The sequence below is a fragment of the Scyliorhinus canicula genome, chromosome 8 (assembly GCF_902713615.1).
Source record: "Scyliorhinus canicula chromosome 8, sScyCan1.1, whole genome shotgun sequence".
Taxonomy (NCBI): domain Eukaryota; kingdom Metazoa; phylum Chordata; class Chondrichthyes; order Carcharhiniformes; family Scyliorhinidae; genus Scyliorhinus; species Scyliorhinus canicula.
The window spans coordinates 163,076,778-163,095,225 of NC_052153.1; the positions used below are offsets into that span (position 1 = coordinate 163,076,778).

Here is an 18,448-nt window from a genome sequence, read left to right on the forward strand (position 1 = left end):
AGAAGAGGGATAGAATGGAGAGGGAGAGATTGGTGGGGGAGATACTTAGGGTGGACAGGAGGTATGCGGAATCCCCCGAGGAGGGGTTGTTGAAGGAGCGCCGGAGCCTGCAGGTGGAGTTTGACTTGCTGACCACGGGGAAGGCTGAGGCTCAGTTGAGGAAGGTACAGGGAGCAGTGTACGAGTATGGGGAGAAGGCAAGTAGGATGCTGGCGCATCAGCTGCGGAAGAGAGGGAGATTGGGGGAATTAGAGATGGGGGGGGGGGTAACACGGTGCTCAGCTCGGCAAGGATTAACGAGGTCTTCAAGGACTTCTATGGCAAATTGTACGAGTCAGAACCCCCGGAGGGGGGGGGGGGGGGCAGTTCCTGGATCAACTGAGGTTTCCACAGGTGGAGGAGGGGCGAACAGAGGGATTGGGGGCCCCGATTGAGATGGAGCAACTGGTTGAGAGGTTAGGGGGTATGCAGGCGGGAAGGCCCCGGACCGGATGGGTATCCCGTAGAGTTTTATAGGAAATTCCCGTAGCTGCTGGGTCCGCTGTTGTTGAGGACTTTCAGTGAGGCTAAGGAAAAGGGAACCCTTCCCCCGACGATGTCGCAGGCTCTGATCTCGCTTATCCTCAAGCGAGATAAGAACCCGTTGCAATGTGGCGCATCAGCTGCGGAAGAGAGGGAGATTGGGGGAATTAGAGATGGGGGGGGGGGGGGTAACACGGTGCTCAGCTATCCTCTAGGCCGATTTCACTCCTTAATGTGGATGCCAAGCTGTTAGCCAAGATTTTGGCCACTAGAATTGAGGATTGTGTCCCGGGAGTGATCAATGAAGTTCAGACGGGGTTTGTGAAGGGCAGGCAGTTGAACACGAACGTGCGGAGGCTCCTGAATGTGATCATGATGCCCTCGGAAGGAGAGGTGCAGAAGTGGGAGCGGCAATGGATGTGGAGAAAGCCTTTGATCGAGTGGAGTGGGAGTATCTGTGGGAAGTGTTAGGCAGATTTGGGTTTGGAGAGGAATTTATAGGGTGGGTCAAATTGTTGTAACAGGCCCCGGTAGCGAGTGTGTCAACGAACCGGCTGTGGTCGGGGTACTTTAGATTACATCGAGGGACGAGGCAGGGGTGCCCCCTGTCCCCCCTGCTGTTTGCCCTGGCGATCGAGCCACTGGCCATGGCGTTGAGGGAGTCCAGAAACTGGAGGGGGGAGCATTGTGTTTCACTGTATGCGGATGACCTGCTCCTGTACATTGCGGTTCCGGTGGAGGGGATGGGAGAGGTCATGCAGATTCTGAGGGATTTTGGAGACTTTTCGGGGTATAAGCTGAATGTTGGAAAAAGTGAGCTTTTTGTGATACATGCGAGTGGCCAGGAAAAGAGACTGGCAGAGCTACCGCTTAAGATGGTGGAGAGGAGCTTTCGCTACTTGGGCATTCAGGTGGCTAAGAGCTGGGGTGTCCTGCACAAGCTCAATTTAGCGCGGCTGGTGGATCAGATGGAGGAGGACTTTAAGAGGTGGGACATGCTACCGCTTTCCCTGGCGGGCAGGGTGCAGTCCGTAAAGATGACGGTGCTCCCCAGGTTCATGTTCGTCTTCCAGTGCCTTCCCATTCTCATCCCCAAGTCCTTTTTCAAGCGGGTAAATAGGATTATTATGGGATTTGTGTGGGCAAACAAGACCCCGCATGTTAAGAGACTGTTCTTGGTGCGCAGTCGGGGTGGGGGGGGGTTGGCGCTGTCAAACTTTTGCAGGTATAACTGGGCAGCGAATATATCCATGATTCGGAAATGGGTAATGGAGGGAGAGGGGGCGGCGTGGAAACGGTTGGAAGCGGCGTCTTGTAAAGATACTAGTTTGGGGGCACTGATAACGGCACCGTTGCCGCTTCCGCCGACGTGGTATACCACGAGCCCGGTGGTGGCAGCGACACTGAGGATTTGGGGGCAGTGGAGACGGCACAGGGGGGAGGTGGGGGCCTCAGTTTGGACCCCAATACGGAACAATCACAGGTTCGTTCCGGGTAATATAGACGGGGTTTCCGAAGTAGGCACAGGGCAGGTATCAAAAGGATGGGGGACTTGTTCACTTTCGCTTGTCTGAGGGCGCTGGAGGAGAAATTTGGGCTACCCCCCTGGGGGAATACCTTTAGGTACATACAGGTTCGGGCGTTCGTGAAAAAGCAGGTGGGGGAATTCCCGCTGCTGCCTGCTCGGAGGGTACAGGACAGGGTGGTCTCGGGCGTGTGGGTTGGGGATGGCAGGATATCGGAAATATACCAGGAGCTGCAGGAGGTGGAGGAGGCCTCGGTGGAGGAGCTGATGGACAAGTGGGAGGAGGAGCTAGGTGAGGAGCTGGGTGAGGAGCTGGATGAGGGCATGTGGGCTGACGCCCTGGGCAGGGTCAATTCCTCCTCATCTTGCACCATGCTTAGCCTGATTCAGTTTAAGGTGGTGCACTGGGCGCATATGACAGTGGCGAGAATGAGCAAGTTCTTTGGGGTGGAGGACAGGTGTGTGAGGTGCTCAGGGAGCCCAGCAAATCATGTCCATATGTTCTGGGCATGCCCGGCACTTACAGGATTTTGGAAAGGCTTCGCAAAGGCTATGTCCAAGGTCTTAGGCAGTCGGGTAAAACCGAGCTGGGGGATAGCGATATTTGGGGTGTCTGACGATCCGGGACTGCAGGAGTCGAAAGAGGCCGGAGTTCTGGCCTTTGCCTCCTTGGTAGCCCAGAGAAGGGTCTTGTTAATGTGGAGGGACGCAAAACCCCCAAGGGTAGAGGCTTGGGCCAGTGACATGGCTGGGTTTCTCAGGTTAGAGAGGATAAAGTTGGCCTTGCGAGGGTCGCGTGGCACTTGGAGCCTGCTCCGTCATTCAATCAGATCATGGCTGATTTATTGTGGCCTGAAGTCCACTTTCCTGTCTGCTCCCCGTAACTTACCTTCCGGGACCAGAGAGGAGCGGACCTGTGCAGGACACTGCTGAAGGGGAGAGGATAACGGCAGCGGCAGGCTGGAGGCTGAGCAGAGAGGCGCGGACATGCGGGGGACACTGCTGCAGGGGAGAGGATAAAGGCAGCGGCAGGCTGGAGGCTGAGCAGAGAGGCGCGGACATGCGGGGGACACTGCTGCAGGGGAGAGGATAAAGGCAGCGGCAGGCTGGAGGCTGAGCAGAGAGGAGCGGACATGCGGGGGACACTGCTGCAGGGGAGAGGATAAAGGCAGCGGCAGGCTGGAGGCTGAGCAGAGAGGCGCGGACATGCGGGGGACACTGCTGCAGGGGAGAGGATAAAGGCAGCGGCAGGCTCGAGGCTGAGCAGAGAGGCGCGGTCATGCGGGGGCTGCAGGGGAGAGGATAAAGGCAGCGGCAGGCTCGAGGCTGAGCAGAGAGGCGCGGTCATGCGGGGGCTGCAGGGGAGAGGATAAAGGCAGCGGCAGGCTCGAGGCTGAGCAGAGAGGAGCGGACATGCGGGGGACACTGCTGCAGGTCAGACAGCTGCTTGTCTTATTGTTTGTTTCAAAATTGAAAAAACCCCGGTAAAGTAACGTCACAGGAGACTGTGACCTGATTGGCTGAAAGGGCTAAATTTGAATATTTGTGGAGTTACTAGTTTTAATTTGATTTAAATCACTATTTTTAAGCTGATTTCAATTACTATTTTTTAAATTTACTGAGATTACTACTTTTAAGTTGATTTCAATTACTATTTTTTAATTTTTAAATCTCACTTAAATAACTATTTCGGGTTGATTTAAATTACTATTTTTAAATTGATTTAAAAAACATTTAAAATTTTAATTAAATAACTTTTAAAATTTCAATTAAATAACTATTTAATTTATTGTCAGATCAAGCAAGATTAATACTCAGGGATAAAGCTAATTAAATAGTATACAGGAGATTGGATATAGTCCGACACAAAAACATCTTACTAAAGTCTAAATTCAAACGTTTAATTTAAAGGAATAAATCATGGCAGGACAGCTCCAAGGTGTGGTCTGCTCCTCTTGCTCCATGTGGCAGGCTGGGGACAGTCCCCAGGGTTAGCACGTTTGCAGGAAGTGTCTCCAGTTACAGCTCCTGGAAACTCGAGTTTCAGAGCTGGAGCGGCAGCTGGAGACACCGTGGAGCATCTGCGAATCGGAGAGCATCGTGGTTAGCATGAATAGAGAGGTGGTCACACCACAGGCTCAGACTCCGCAGCCAGGAAGGGAATGGGTGACCACCAGACACAGCAAGGCAGGTAGTGCATGAATCTCCTGTGGCCATCCCCCTGTAGAACAGATATACTGCTTTGGATACTGTTGAGGGGAATGTCCTCTCAGGGGAAAACAGCAACAGCCAAACTCATGGCACCACGGTTGGTTCTGCTGCAGAAGGGAGGGGTGATAAGTGTGACAGTGCAATAGTTATAGGGGAGTCAATTATTTTTTTTTTTTTTTTTTTTTTTTTTTTTTTTTTTTATTTTTTTTTTTTTTTTTTTTAAATTTAGAATATCCAATTCATTTTTTCCAATTAAGGGGCAATTTAACATGGCCAATCCACCTACCCTGCACATCTTTGGGTTGTGGGGGTGAAACCCACGCAGACACGGGGAGAATGTGCAAACTCCTCACAGACAGTGACCCAGGGCCGGGATTCGAACCCGGGTCCTCAGCGCCGTAGGCAGCAATGCTAACCACTGTGCCACCGTGCCGCCCTAGGGGAGTCAATTATAAGGGGAATAGACAGACGCTTCTGTGGCCGCAAATGAGACTCCAGGATGTTGTGTTGCCTCCCTGGTGCTAGGGTCAAGGATGTCTTGGAGCGGGTGCAGGATATTCTGTAGGGGGAGGGTGAACAGCCAGTGGTCGTGGTGCACATCGGTACAAACAACATAGATAAAAAAAAGGAATGAGGTCCCAAAAGCAGAATACAGGGAGCTAGGACGGAAGTTAAAAAATCGGACCTTGAAGGTAGTGATCTCAGAGTTACTACCAGTGCCACGTGCTAGTCAGAGTAGACTATGACAGGATATATAGGATGAATACGTGGCTGAAGGGATGGTGTTGGGGTGGGGGGTTCAGATACCTGGGGCATTGGGACCGGTTGTGGGAGAGGTGGGACCTGTACAAACTGGATGGATTACACCTGGGCAGGACTGGAACTGATATCCTAGGGGGGCTATTTGCTAGAGCGGTTGTTGAGTGTTTAAACTAATGTGGCAGGGGGATGGGAACCGATGCAGGAAGTCGACAGTACAAGGTACAGTGACTGAGGGGAGCTCAGTGAATAGGCCCAGTAATACTAAAAGGAATAAAACAGGAAGTAAAAACATAAAATGGAAAGCGACGCGGCGGGTTGTTACATGAAGGTATGGGTTCAACGACAAGGAAAATTATGAGAAAAGTTAAGAGGAAAAATAACTTTGGAGAGGTTACTGACCAAGGCGATGCTGACTGCAGGACCAGTGAATCCCACCGCCAGTGAAAGACAGGAGAATTTCAGCCCAGATCTTTGCCGCAAATGAACCATTTATGCTTTGATTTTGTTTTTTAAACATTGTTTTAAAGTGCTGTTTCATCTGGGGACCACATAAAGCGGCTACCAGCATATTAACAACTAATCCAGTGGGTAAGCGCCAAGGCAAGTTTCACAATAGTGAAATGAATTTGGAAAATTCTCCAACCCTACTTATTCTAGATGTTTGCAGGTAGCATAAAATACTTCTAATTCAGCAAGAGTTGAAAATATTACTCAAAGAGGCCACAAGGTGGCTAGTATGGGATATCATAGCCTCTGTAATTTTGAATGTTAGTGTTAAAGCTGGGGCCGGCAGAGGGAATTTTGCTCCGATGGCGATCGCAACGTATAAACTGACCTGGAATTAAACAACTTCCCTCATCTTGATTTTCTTACCAGAAAAAAATGAAACATTCATAAACATTGTGCCACTCAAACATCTGAGCAATACAATTTCATAACTTACACAAATAAATTAAGAGTTGCTCTGTAAGTGTTTCCAGCACTAACATCTCCTGAACACTCATCAGACTCCAATTCCTATGCATCTTCCCGCACCGCTCTCAGCTATGCCTTCAGACCCAGCTATTCCATTCCCCAAATCCCTCTCCTCCTGCTGCAGCTGCTACTTCAAGATCCTCCTTAAAACCCATGTCTTTGACATATTTAATGTCTCCTTCTGTGATCTGGTGCCAGATTACAGATGATCCTCAGATTTACTCATGATAATCGATCCAATTATTTGACATGGGATGGAAGCAAGACCTAAAGGGTCTATATTTGCCCAATTCATCGTTGTTAATCTTTTTAAACATGGGAAAACATTAACCCGTTTCCAATCTAATGCTATCTCACCAGCAGAAAATGACACTCTCCTAATAAGATCGAGCATCTCAAATCTCCTCTATAGTCCTCCACTTGAGTAACTCTTCTGTTTTCGGACATTCTTCCCGTCCCTTCATATCTGGCATATGCTGACCTGGAGGCTTACTGCATGGCCTGTGTGAGCTTGGATAGATTTTAATGCCAAGTGGATTAAAGAAATTCAGGTAGATAATATATAAAACCCACCCTCTTTGAAAGATCCATAAAATGCTTTGGGGTATTTTTCTATGTTAAAGGCATTAGATTAATGTGAGTTGTTGATGAAGAGAAATGTAAGAGGACCCGGTCCGATTTTCTGTTCCCTTATTCAGGAGCGTGGAAGTCAATGGCTGCACTTTAAACCATTGCCGTCAGAGTTAGTCTAACTCACAAGTTTGGAGGGCTCATCTTTTGCCTGAGTAGTTCAACTACTCATTAGCTTAGACCACCTTTGCCATTACGGTAACCTTACACGACTTATGCTTCAAACGTCTTTCTTAATGGTACACAATTCTTTTTCAGAATCATCAATTGACATGGTGTAGAAAAGATTCATCATCACTTTGAAATTCGAGCAATGATAGATTATGTCCAACCTGTCCAATCTTCTGCTTAATATCTCTTCCATTAGCTATTGATAACAATGCGATATGTTTTATCATATAAAATTTATAACCAAAATGGAAACTGCTCTCAAAGTTCTATCCGATCAACTCAGGAAGTAAAATGGAGGTTAGGGAGAGGGAGTCTCCATTATGAAATGAGGATTAAATTATTCAGAGTTCAGAGATTACAGACAAATCTCTCAGTGGAGGTTTATGGAAAGCCCATCTCATTGTTTTGTTTTCAATTAAATTCCTTTATCAGAGTTACAAAGCCAGAACTCAGGACAGGGACAAACACCTAATCCAGCTCCTAGCCTGCTCCACAAGAGAGGCATACAGATTCAGGCATTACACCTGACCTCAAGCTCATTTTAGCCAAAGGGCCGAGAAGCGATAGCCCATTTCATTGTTGGCAACTGAATACTAAAAGCTCCTGGCTAACGCACTCAGCACCTTCAACTTTGTCACTTTACTGGTCTTTTACAAGATTAATCTACTCAGGGAGTTAGAGGGGGAATTTTAACCAAACAAATTAGCATGTTTAGGGTATGTTGAAGGATTAAAAGTCTTAAAAATCAGATTCCCGCTCCGAATGGAGCTCCGAATGCACCTCCAACTGCTCAGCTCTGGTTTTAACTTAGGTGCGAAGGTAGGCCGTTAGCCAACCCTTTCCAAAGAGCCAGGCTGGCATTTTAGATAAGATAATGAAGCTGTTCAACTTGAACTGTACTCAGGCAACCTGCCAGCTACAAACAGGTCAAGACTTGATGGATTCAGGCAGTGAGTGCCTTTACACCTACCACATTGATCCAGTATGCTTGCTTGAGCAATCCTCAGAAATGGGCAACCTCCCCACCGTGACCTTCTTCACGAGACCTCCAGCTGCCATTCTCCGAGGCCTTCAACCCTCTCCCCCTTTGATCACCTCCCTCCAATCCCTCTATGCCCTCTGATCTCTTTCTGGGTGCCTACGATGAGCAGCCTCTCTTGGATCGAGGATGACTCCCCTTTCCTCTCCCCCATAAACCAACCTGGTTCTACCCCCTTGAATTCAGGCTGTCTGCTGTGCAGGGAACCGTTTGGTGGTGTCATGCACGCCATGGAGTTAAAACCCTACAGTGTATCAAGTCATCCCAATTTCTGAGTTCCCCATGCCTTTCTGACCCATCCAAACCCAGCAGGTCAGGAAGTAAATATTCAGGTTAAAATGTCGGCTGCATTTTGTTTGCAGGAAAATAATTTAGTTTAAAAATCAGAATGCCATCCTACAAAGTGCACTTTACAATAACAACACAGGCAATATGGGGTGGTGGTTGGGGAAGCAAGATTTCATTCCCTGATTGGCTCAACTGAATGCAATTTTTTTTTTTTTTTTTTTTTAATTTTTTTATTGGAATTTTTTGCAGAAAATATAACAAAAAGTATAGCAAAAAGCAGTAATATGCAACTAACAGCCCCATAACACCCACAATTCCCCCCATACCGTAACATCACATCTGAATGCAATTTTTAATCACAACTTTTATATTTTCAATAAGAAAGTTACGCATATTATTCAAACAGGTTGTGAAATTCAAAACCAATTCAATAAATGTTAAAGATTACATGATATTGTCATAAAAATATTACGGCAGATGCTTGTTGAAAACATAGCTTAAAAACAAGATTAGTTTTTTTGAAGAGACTTTCCATGCAATGCATTCAATAAAATGACAAATAAATCTTTCACAAAAGAAAATAATAAGCAAAATGCCATATTTGGAATAATTTTTTTAAAAAGAGACTTGGGACATCCTAACAGTCAAACATGTACTTTTGAAGAGTAAGAAATGTGACACAAATTTGTGCATGGTGAGGCTCCCACTTCAGCATTGAAATAAGTGATCAGATCGCCTTGTGGTATTCTGTGCTGCTTATTTCAGGATGGTTGGTGTAGTGTTTACAAAGACCACAAAATAGCTTTAACTTAAACAAAGCTACTAATTTATTGACACGACTAACTTGGATTTGACGCGTACTCCTTAACAATACACAGTTGATCAATGACATCTACACTATACCCATCTACAGCCAAGCTCACCACTGGTTTGAACTATTAACTACTCTCACTTGCACTATCTGCTTTTCTGACCTTCACAAGCTAACTCCTGCATACATTCCTTCCCCTAAGGTCGAGCATCACTGCCTTACATAGTAACTGTAGCTCCCTTTAATGGCTACGCTTGACACAACATTAACCATTGCAATGCTGCTAGTTATGGTAATACGACACATCTGTTTTGTAGGCGTAGATTGTGGGATCAATGTTGGTCAGGGCATTAGGAGAAAGGTTCAAATTATGCCATGGGATCTTTTGCATCCCGCTGATGTGCAAGCATGGCCTCCATTTAATATCTCCTCTCCCACAGTCCTGCTCTCTCTCAGTAGACTGCCAGCACTGAGTCAAGACCTTAAACATTAAGGGCCCAGCAGATTTAACTGGATGTAGAAGGCATATATTGGAATAGTGGTCATCAGAATAAAATGATGATGGTCCAACAATACAGCCAGTGTCAAGGCCAGGCTTACGATTTCAGTTTTTGTAAATGTGAACAGCGATATATTCTAGACTGCCGTGGTATCAGTTTTTGAACATGCAATTGACACAGTACATTCCCATGAAATATTAATGTCAACACCCCAAATAATATTTAACTTTGCATGCTTGCTTCAGATACCATACATTATTCTGGTTATCATCTGCATGAGTGGACTGATTAACCAAAACAACAGCAATGTAGAGTTCTGCATTATTTGCAGCAACCTATTCGTATTGACTGATGCATTGTAAATCATCCCACCGAATGACACCAATCTAATGAAAAGATTGTCTCGAATAGTAATTTCTTACCTGAATGAGCAGGGAGAGGTGAGTGAGGTCGAGGAAGGGTTGTCGACTGACTGCTCCCGATCAGGCTTTTCCTGTTATTAGTGCGGCAACTGAAATTAAAAGAAGAAAATAAATAAATACAACCACAACCGTTTTCATTTCATCACTTTTTTAGATTTCATATTTTACAATTTGCCAGTGAAATCCAGCACAGTCAATTAAAGAATGTTTGATACCATCACTATTCAGGGTTTAGTTTCAGAGCTGAGAGCATTAAGGGGATAGGAAAGAGCATGTCCTTCTGTGCGCCAGGCAGGCTACATATATACAGCTGCCAGAGGAATGCAGAGTGCAAATCTGACAACCCTTATTCAAAATAGGGTGCAAAAAACAGGCAACTACAGGTCAATTAGTCAAACATCAGAGATGGGCAAGACTTTGGAATACTTAATCAAGGAACAGGAAAATCAACAGGCATCGGAGAGGTTTGAGCTAATCAAGAACAGCCAGCATGGATTTGTAAAAGGCAGATCCTACTTGACTAATCTAATAGGGAAGGTGGAAGGGAATGCAGTGGATGCTGTCTGAACCTTCCTCGAAGCCCACAACACTTGAAAAGGCTTGCAATCCTCCGAGATCCTTTGAAATTGCAATTGCAGGAGCTTCAACTTGCCTTTGATTGACAGATTAATGGTTTAAACACAGCTGCCAGGAGGTTTATTTATCTTTCCCATCACGCTTGAATGTATCTGAAGTGCAATGTTTATAAACATGCTCATTATGACTGGCAGCAGCTAAGTGGTTTCACTTCCCCCTTTCTAACTGCAGTAGGTATTTCGCATTGTTGAAGTCGTCAGCAGCTGTCAATCATAGGAAGGCTCTGACACTTCAATAAGCAGCAGTTTAAGGCTGAAGGAGCGGATGTGAGGAAACGGGAAGTCTTCCTGGCTTGCTTCTTCATCGACTGTCTGGTCAGGCAGAGCAGTTCAGAGTGAGGCCACTTCAAAGTTTAAGCAGGTCAGATCAGGATGGAAATCTTGAACAGAGGGCTGCCTGAGATCACCACGCCAACAGTGATCTTTAGGTTGCCCAGGGCTAGGAGGGATAGTTCAGACATGAGACCCTCATCCCGGGCTGGGTCCCGGGGTTAATCCCTTACCAAGCACACCAACTGCCAGGACCCTTGGGTGATCCACACTCTGTGGCCTGGCAGTGGCAGAGAGGCACATGAGCAATGGGCTGACACCCTTGACCCCACTCAGGGTCCATCGTGCCAGACTAAGGAGTCTGCCAGGGTGTCAGTGCCATGATGTTAGGGGGCAGTGCACCGTTGTGAATGCCAGGGAGCGGAGAATGAAGAGGAACCCTCATGGTGTTTGTGTGGTGTGTGTAGTGTGTGTGTGTGTGAGAGAGGGGGGGACCCATAATTCAAATGGTGCAGGGAAGGTACCATTCCATGATGAGTGACTGGAGGTGGCGTCCTGATCAGCAAGAGGTCAACATTTGCACTGTCCCTGGACGCTGGGATCGGGGCACCCATTAAAATGGTGGCCCGATCCCAGTAACTTCAGGGAAACTGGCATGTTCACACTATGCATACTTCTGCAGAGTCAAGCCATGAGAATCCCTCCACAGCAACGCCCCTAGTGGCTGCAGGACGTAATCCTGATTCTCCGCTGGCGAGAGCACATAGAATCTGACCTGGATAATAATGACCCAAAGCTTCAACAGCAACATCAGAATCTATACATGGTAACATTATCATACTCAAGTTTTGTGTTCCCTTTCTTCTGATTTACAGTCTTCAACTCGGAAAACAATGATTCATTTAAGACTACAGTGCAATTGTCCTTTACGTCCCTTGTAGGCAAAGTTCCAACCTCAAGCCCACTTTCCAAATTCACATGTGGCAAATTCACATTTCAATTTAAAACAGTCAAAATGTCATATTTGTGCATCAACTATTTATTTTCTTCTTGCCAAAATCACTGAGCTGTTTCAAGATATTTGTTAAGATGCTTCATTCCAAGTTGTATCGTACTCTTGCTTTGTTTGTTCTTTGTACTTTTTGTGATTTTGTTGTTTCTCCCAATCCCATTTTAAACAAGTTCTTTTCAATTCAGTTCGAGTCAATTACTTCTTCGCCCTGAAGTTTTATAGTTCGTTCTAATCCTTCAACTTTTTTGTGCAAGCTTTGAACTATCTCAGTCCAGTTCTCAGTAGAGTTTGAATGGTCTTTGGCAAAATGTTCATTTGCCTTTCTTCCAACCACGACATCTTGTGTAGTATCACCGTCAATCATTTTAAAATCAGAACTTCTAGTCATTGATTCCGAAAAATCTCTTTGCAATTTCAGTCCTTCTGGCAGACAATTCATACTTCCCAATTTTACAAGTACTTCAGTTGTTTTCTCAATGTCCATTTGATGCATCAGTAATGTTACTTAAAACAAAGAACAATACAGCACAGGAACAGGCCCTTCGGCCCTCCAAGCCTGCGCCGATCACGTGTCCTATCTCGACCAACCGCCTGTATCCTTCTATACCCCGTCTGTTCCTGTGCCTATCCAGATAATTCTTAAAGGTCGTTAACGTATCTGCCTCAACCACCTCACTTGGCAGTGCATTCCAGGCCACCAGCACCCTCTGTGAGAAAAACCTCCACCACACATCTCCACCAAACCTATCCCCCCTCACCTTGAACTTGTGCCCCCTTATAATTTTCAATTCTGTCCTGAGAAAAACTGTTCACCCTATCCATACTCCAAATAATTTTATAAACTTCTAGCAGGTCGCCCCTCAGCCTCCGTCTCTCTAGGGAGAACAATCCCAGTTTATTCAATCACTTCTCATAGCTAATGCCCTCCATACCAGGCACCATCCTGGTAAACCTTTTCTGCACTCTCTCCAATGTCTCCGCGCCCTTCTGGTAGTGTGGTGACCAGAATTGTACACGGTATTCCAAATGTAGCCTAACCAACGTTCTATATAGCTGTAACATTTTGATCTATGTACCAGTTCTTAATCATCAGCTAGGTCTGCTGCCTGCTTGGCAGTTTTAATTTTATGCTCTTCAACCTGCGTCCTAATAACCAAAGGAAGTGAATTTTTAAATTCTTCTAAAGTAATCACCTCCAAGGGTTTCATGTGTTCTATCTTTAATGCCCGTGTCTGTCTAATGGTCAAACCTATCTTACTACATCGTCTCAAAATCAATATGAGTCTGTCCAGGCCAGTTGCTGTTTTGAAATTTAAAAAAGACAAATTTAAAGTACCCAATTCTTTTTTTTTTCCAATTAAGGGGAAAGCTGGCATGGCTAATCCACCAATCCTGCACATTTTTGGATTGTGGGGGGTGAGACCCACGCAGGCAAGGAAAGAATGTCCAAACTGCACATGGGTAGTGACCCAGGGCCGGGATTGAACTTGGGTCCTCGACACTGTGAGGCCACAGTGCTAACCACTGTGCCACCATGCCGACCTGCTATTTTGAAATTAATGCCTGTACGCCTCAGGAACCAAGTCATTTGCACTAAGGATTGCTTTCTTTATTACATTATAATCCACAGATACCTCTTCTGACAATGATACACACATCTCACTAGCTCTACCTACCAGTCTACTTTGTAAAAGTAATGCCCAAATGTCTTTTAGCCATTTTATCTGTTTAGCTACCTTTTCAAAATAAATAAAGAGTACTTCCACATCTTTTTCCTCAAATTTTGGAAGCACTTGTGCAAATTTAAATATTTTCCCACTAAAACTATGTCTAAAACTATGTCTTTCTTCCACCTGCTCTATTGTCTTTGCTTTAACTTCCTGCATTTTAAGTTGAAATTCTCTCTCTTCTTTTTTCTTTCTGCCATTGCTAACGTTTCCATTTCCAATTCCCCCTGAAAAGTTCTCTCTTTGACTCTTTCCCTTTCTTTTTGCTTTTCCTGCATCTCTAGATCAACATTTTGCCATTTCTATTTATTTTTCCTGCATTTTTAATTGTTTCACTTGTAATTGAATTTTAGCAATTCAATTTCCACATTTTTTGAAGAAATTGGTCCATCTGACAACTCTTGCAATTTTAAATACTTTGCTAGGCTTTCAATGTCAGCTTTCCTCACCCCTGCAGGAATTCCAATTCCAATTTATCTGCCTGTTCAGTTAAATGACTCTTGGATACTTTCGGCAAACCAGTCAAAGCTTTAATCTTCTATTTTTAGGAAAATCTTAGCAATTTCCAACAACATTTGGGAATCTAACCTGTGCAATATACTTCGCAGAGATTCCAATTCCTTTGTCCAGTACTTGGTTGCTGCACTCACTCTTATTTTTTTAAAACATACTTTTTCCAATTAAGAAGCAATTTTAGGGTGGCCAATTCACCTACCCTGTGCATCTTTGGGTTGTGGGGGTGAGACCCACGCAGACATGGGGAGAGTGTGCAAACTCCACACGGTCGGTGACCCAGGGCTGGGGTTGAACCCGGGTTCCTCGTTGCCACGAGACAGCAGTGCTAACCACTGCGCCGCCGTGCCGCCTTTCCCATCCTGACTCAAAGCTATATCACTGTTTCCTCACTGTCAACGCCTGGAACTCCCTCTCTAACTGCGGTCTGGGTGTACCTGCACACCACGTGGACTGCAACAGTTTCAGAAAAGTGGCTCGTCACCACCTTCGTAAGGGCAATAAAGGCCAGTTTTGCTCACATGCCATGAATGTTTTACTTTCATATCTTTTTTGAAGACAATGTTTTTCCTTTAGCAGATCTAAAATCCAGATTCCTTTGGATCGTTTAGTCATGTGGATGGTACCAGGTTCCAAGTAATTGCAGTAAGTACAATCTACTGAAGGTGGTGAGCGGTCTCCGGACACCAACGGTACTATTTCTATCGGCAGCACTGTAAATGCAACCATACTTGATTAATTTATTATAACGGAGCATTCCCACGCCACACATTTCACTGATCTCCACGTGGCTCTTGCGAAATGAAAACAGTGTAAAATCACCCATTGGTGAGTACACGTTGAGCATTCATGCTTAAACAAAATGAAGCGATGTGAAAATAAATCATAGCTTTTCAAAGTCTGATAACAAATCTACCGAAGGTCGCCACTCGGCTTCGAAATGGTGGAATTCGGGGGAAAAGAGCACGGTGAAAGCAGCACTGTGGCTATGAATAAATAATGCTCGAGCATGAAAGGAAGTGTTAAAAATTCAGAAACAGAAGAAAGCTGGCTTTGGAAACAAAGGAGTTTGATAGTAGCAGAAACAGCGACAGACAGCATGCCTCGTCTCCACTGGCGACCGAAACAACCCATGCAACCTTCCTGTAAAGAGAATATTCTCATCATCAAAAGGTGCCTGGAATCAAAAGTCCAACAGCCGAGAATCGTAAGTGTCAGCAGGAGCCCTTATCTCTCCAATCCACATGGGAGCTGCACAATCACTGCAGGCCAGGGTTAGATGGTTCCAGAAAGGATGTCCACGCATTGCCCTCAGTTCAAACAGAAATTCTTGCTCGAAACCTGCGCATCACCCCAGCAAAAGAGGAAAAACAAAAGTCACGAAATTGGCGCAGAGGTGGCCCATTCTACACCTCAAGGCTGCTCCGCCATTCGATAAGATCATGGCTAAGCTGTTTGTGCTCCAAGTTCGACATTCCCATCTACCGTGATACTCTTTGATCCCTCTCGCTGACCAGAATCTATCTGCCTCCGCAGTAAAAATATTCAATGACCCCACTTCCGCCGCCTTCTGAGGCAGAGAGTTCCAAAGTCGCACAACCCTCTGTGATCAAAGTTTCTCCTCATCTCTGCCCTATAACTGGGACCCCAGATTTTAAAATAGTTCCCCCTAGTTCTAGAGAGGGGATCTCATGAAAACTTATAAAAATCTAACAGGATTAGACAGGGTAGGTTCAGAAAGAATGTTCATGATGGTAGGGGGGGGGGGGGGGGGGGGGGGGGGGGGATCCAGAACTAGGGGGTCATGTACCCAAATAGGCGCTGGAGTCTGGCGACCAAGAGATTTTCACAGTAACTTCATTGCAGTGTTAACATAAGCCTACTTGTGACACTAATGAAGATTATAGATTATTATAGATTTTTATAGATAAGGGGTAAACCTTTTAGGACTGAGGTGATGAGAAATTTCTTCACCCAGAGAGAGGTGAATCTGTGGACTTCACTACCACAAAAGGTAGTTGAGGTCAAAGCCTGGCAGCACAGTCACACAGTGGGTAGCACTGTTGCCTCACCATTCCACAGTCCCAGGTTCGATTCCCGACTTGGGTCACTGTCTGTGTGGAGTCTGCACATTCTCTTCATGTCTGCGGAGGTTTCTTCCGGGTGCTCCGGTTTCTTCCCACAAGTCCCGAAAGACGTGCTTGTTAGGTAATTTAGACATTCTGAATTCTCCCTCTGTGTACCCGAACAGGCGCCGGAATGTGGTGACTAGGGGCTTTTCACAGTAACTTCATTGCAGTGTTAATGTAAGCCTACTTGTGACAGTAAAGATTATTATTAAAACGTTGTGTAATTTCAAGAAGGAATTAGATATAGCTCTTGGGACTAAAGGGAACAAGGGATTTGGGGGGATGGCGGGATCAGGATATTGAACTTGATGAACAACCATGGTAATAATGAATGGCAGAGCAGGCTCGACAGGCCGAATGGCCTCCTCCTGCTTTTATTTTGTATGCTTGTTTCTATGTATGACTCCCATAAGGGGAAACATCCTTTCCGCTTATCACACCTACCACCCAAACAAAATTGAAGTTCGACCTGTAACTTCCCAACAGTTCCATTTAGAGTCAAACTGTATTTTCTGCCTGTACCTCTTCCTACAAGAAAATGGGGACAATCTTGTTTCAATACTAAACCTGATCATCATGCACAAAAACAAAACTTGATCCTCTGCACATCAATCCGAAAAAAAGATTTTTGGTCTTATCTCAAATTCTGATCTTATGTCATATAAGTCTCAAAATCTGGGCCATTCTAATGAAGGATTTTGGACTTTTTAATGCCAATTTCCAATACCAGTTTCAAGGAAAACTAAAACCACGGACTCAAAATTTGGATTACTTATTAAAGGAGCAGAATTTGGTGAAAAGCATCAACAACACAGGTCAGAGAACAGAACCGTTTAACTGGACTGTTCAGAAGGCATGCTGGGAAGCTTAACCAAGTTCAAAACAATAACTTGGATTTTTCAGACTGTTGAAGATGAACTGCTGTGTTACCCTCAGTCTGGCCAGATTCGCAATGTTTTCAAAGGGCAAGGAAATATAAAGAAGTCATGACAAAGACGGCTGCCTTTGTGAACCGTGAGAAAGGGTTTGGCCAGCAGGTGATATAAAACCAGCCATTTTTAGCAAGTTTGAAGCAAAAGATCAGAAGCAAAAAAAAAATAAACGTCGACAAAGAATTAACCCTTCAGATTCCCAAAGGCAAAGAATGAATCATCAGTACAATTTTTAAAATTTGTTCTTGGGATGTGGGCGTCACTTTGGGCTGGCATTTGTTGCCCATCCTTAATTGCGCTTGAACGGAGTGGCTCGCTAGGCCACTTCAATAGGGACTGTTAAAGAGTCAGCCACATTGCTCTGTGGGTCTGGAGTAACCTGTAGGCCAGACCGGGTAAGGATGGAAATGGCAGGCTTCCTCCCCTTAAGAACATTAGTGATGGGTTTTTATGATAATCGGCAATGGTTTTATGTCTATTATTATACTTTTAATTCCAGATTTTTACTGGAATTCAAATTTCACCATCTGCCGTGGTTATGGGATTCGAACCTGGGACCCCAGAGAATTGCCCTGGTTCTCTGAATTATAAACGCCACAAGATTCAACATGGTCCTCGCGGATGTGTAGTTAATTAACTGACTAATGCAGATCTCGTGCATTCAGCCCTCTCCCCTCTCCAGCAGACGTCACTCCGACTTTCGCTCCCGTCACCAGGAATGAGACTCCAGAATGGAAGATTTTGCCCTGGAGTTTTAAATACTTTACACCAATATACACTGATAAAAATATGAATACATATGCAAGGTGGCAAACAGAGTTCCTTTACCAGCATTGGAGGAGATCGCGCTGACCCTTATTTTTTTTTTTTAAAACAGAGTTTGCCTGGACACAAAAAGATCCAACTCTGTCTAAACTAAAGTGGATTCAGAGGACAACCCTCAGAAGAAATGAAACCCCACCTGATTAAGAAGGACAAGCTCAGGGTTAAGGACGGTATTATTCTCTGGAGGTTCCTTGCTCAGACAGCGCCTGAGGCTTATGGAACTACATAATGACTGTCCTGGAGTATCAAATAAGAAAATACTGACTGGGAGCTATGTCTGGTGACCCGACTTCAGCTCAGACATTACAGACTGAGTGATATGGTGCGATCTATGCCAGAAGAATCAAAGAATCCGCCATCAGCCTTCCTATATCCATGGGAGTGGCAGGCCATGGGTGCAGGTGCACAGGGACTTTGCCAAGCTTTTGAGAGTCCCATATTCATGACCCTGGTAGATGCATACTCCAAATGGTTAGAGATACACCGCATGAACTCCATGCTACATAGAGCAGCACGGCAGCACAGTGGTTAGCACTGTTGCTTCACAGC

The 18,448-nt window shown here is 45.2% G+C and overlaps 1 protein-coding gene across 15 annotated transcripts in view; it reads right to left on the reverse strand.

Moving 5' to 3' along the window:
* The window catches only part of LOC119970652 (microtubule-associated serine/threonine-protein kinase 4-like), a 588,463-nt gene that overhangs the window by 140,851 nt on the left and 429,164 nt on the right, over positions 1-18,448 (reverse strand). For all 15 annotated transcript variants that reach the window (XM_038805607.1, XM_038805606.1, XM_038805605.1 and 12 more), the window contains one exon: positions 9,857-9,945. In XM_038805607.1, the coding sequence (XP_038661535.1) occupies positions 9,857-9,945 (89 nt within the window). The remainder of the gene's footprint in view (positions 1-9,856; positions 9,946-18,448) is intronic.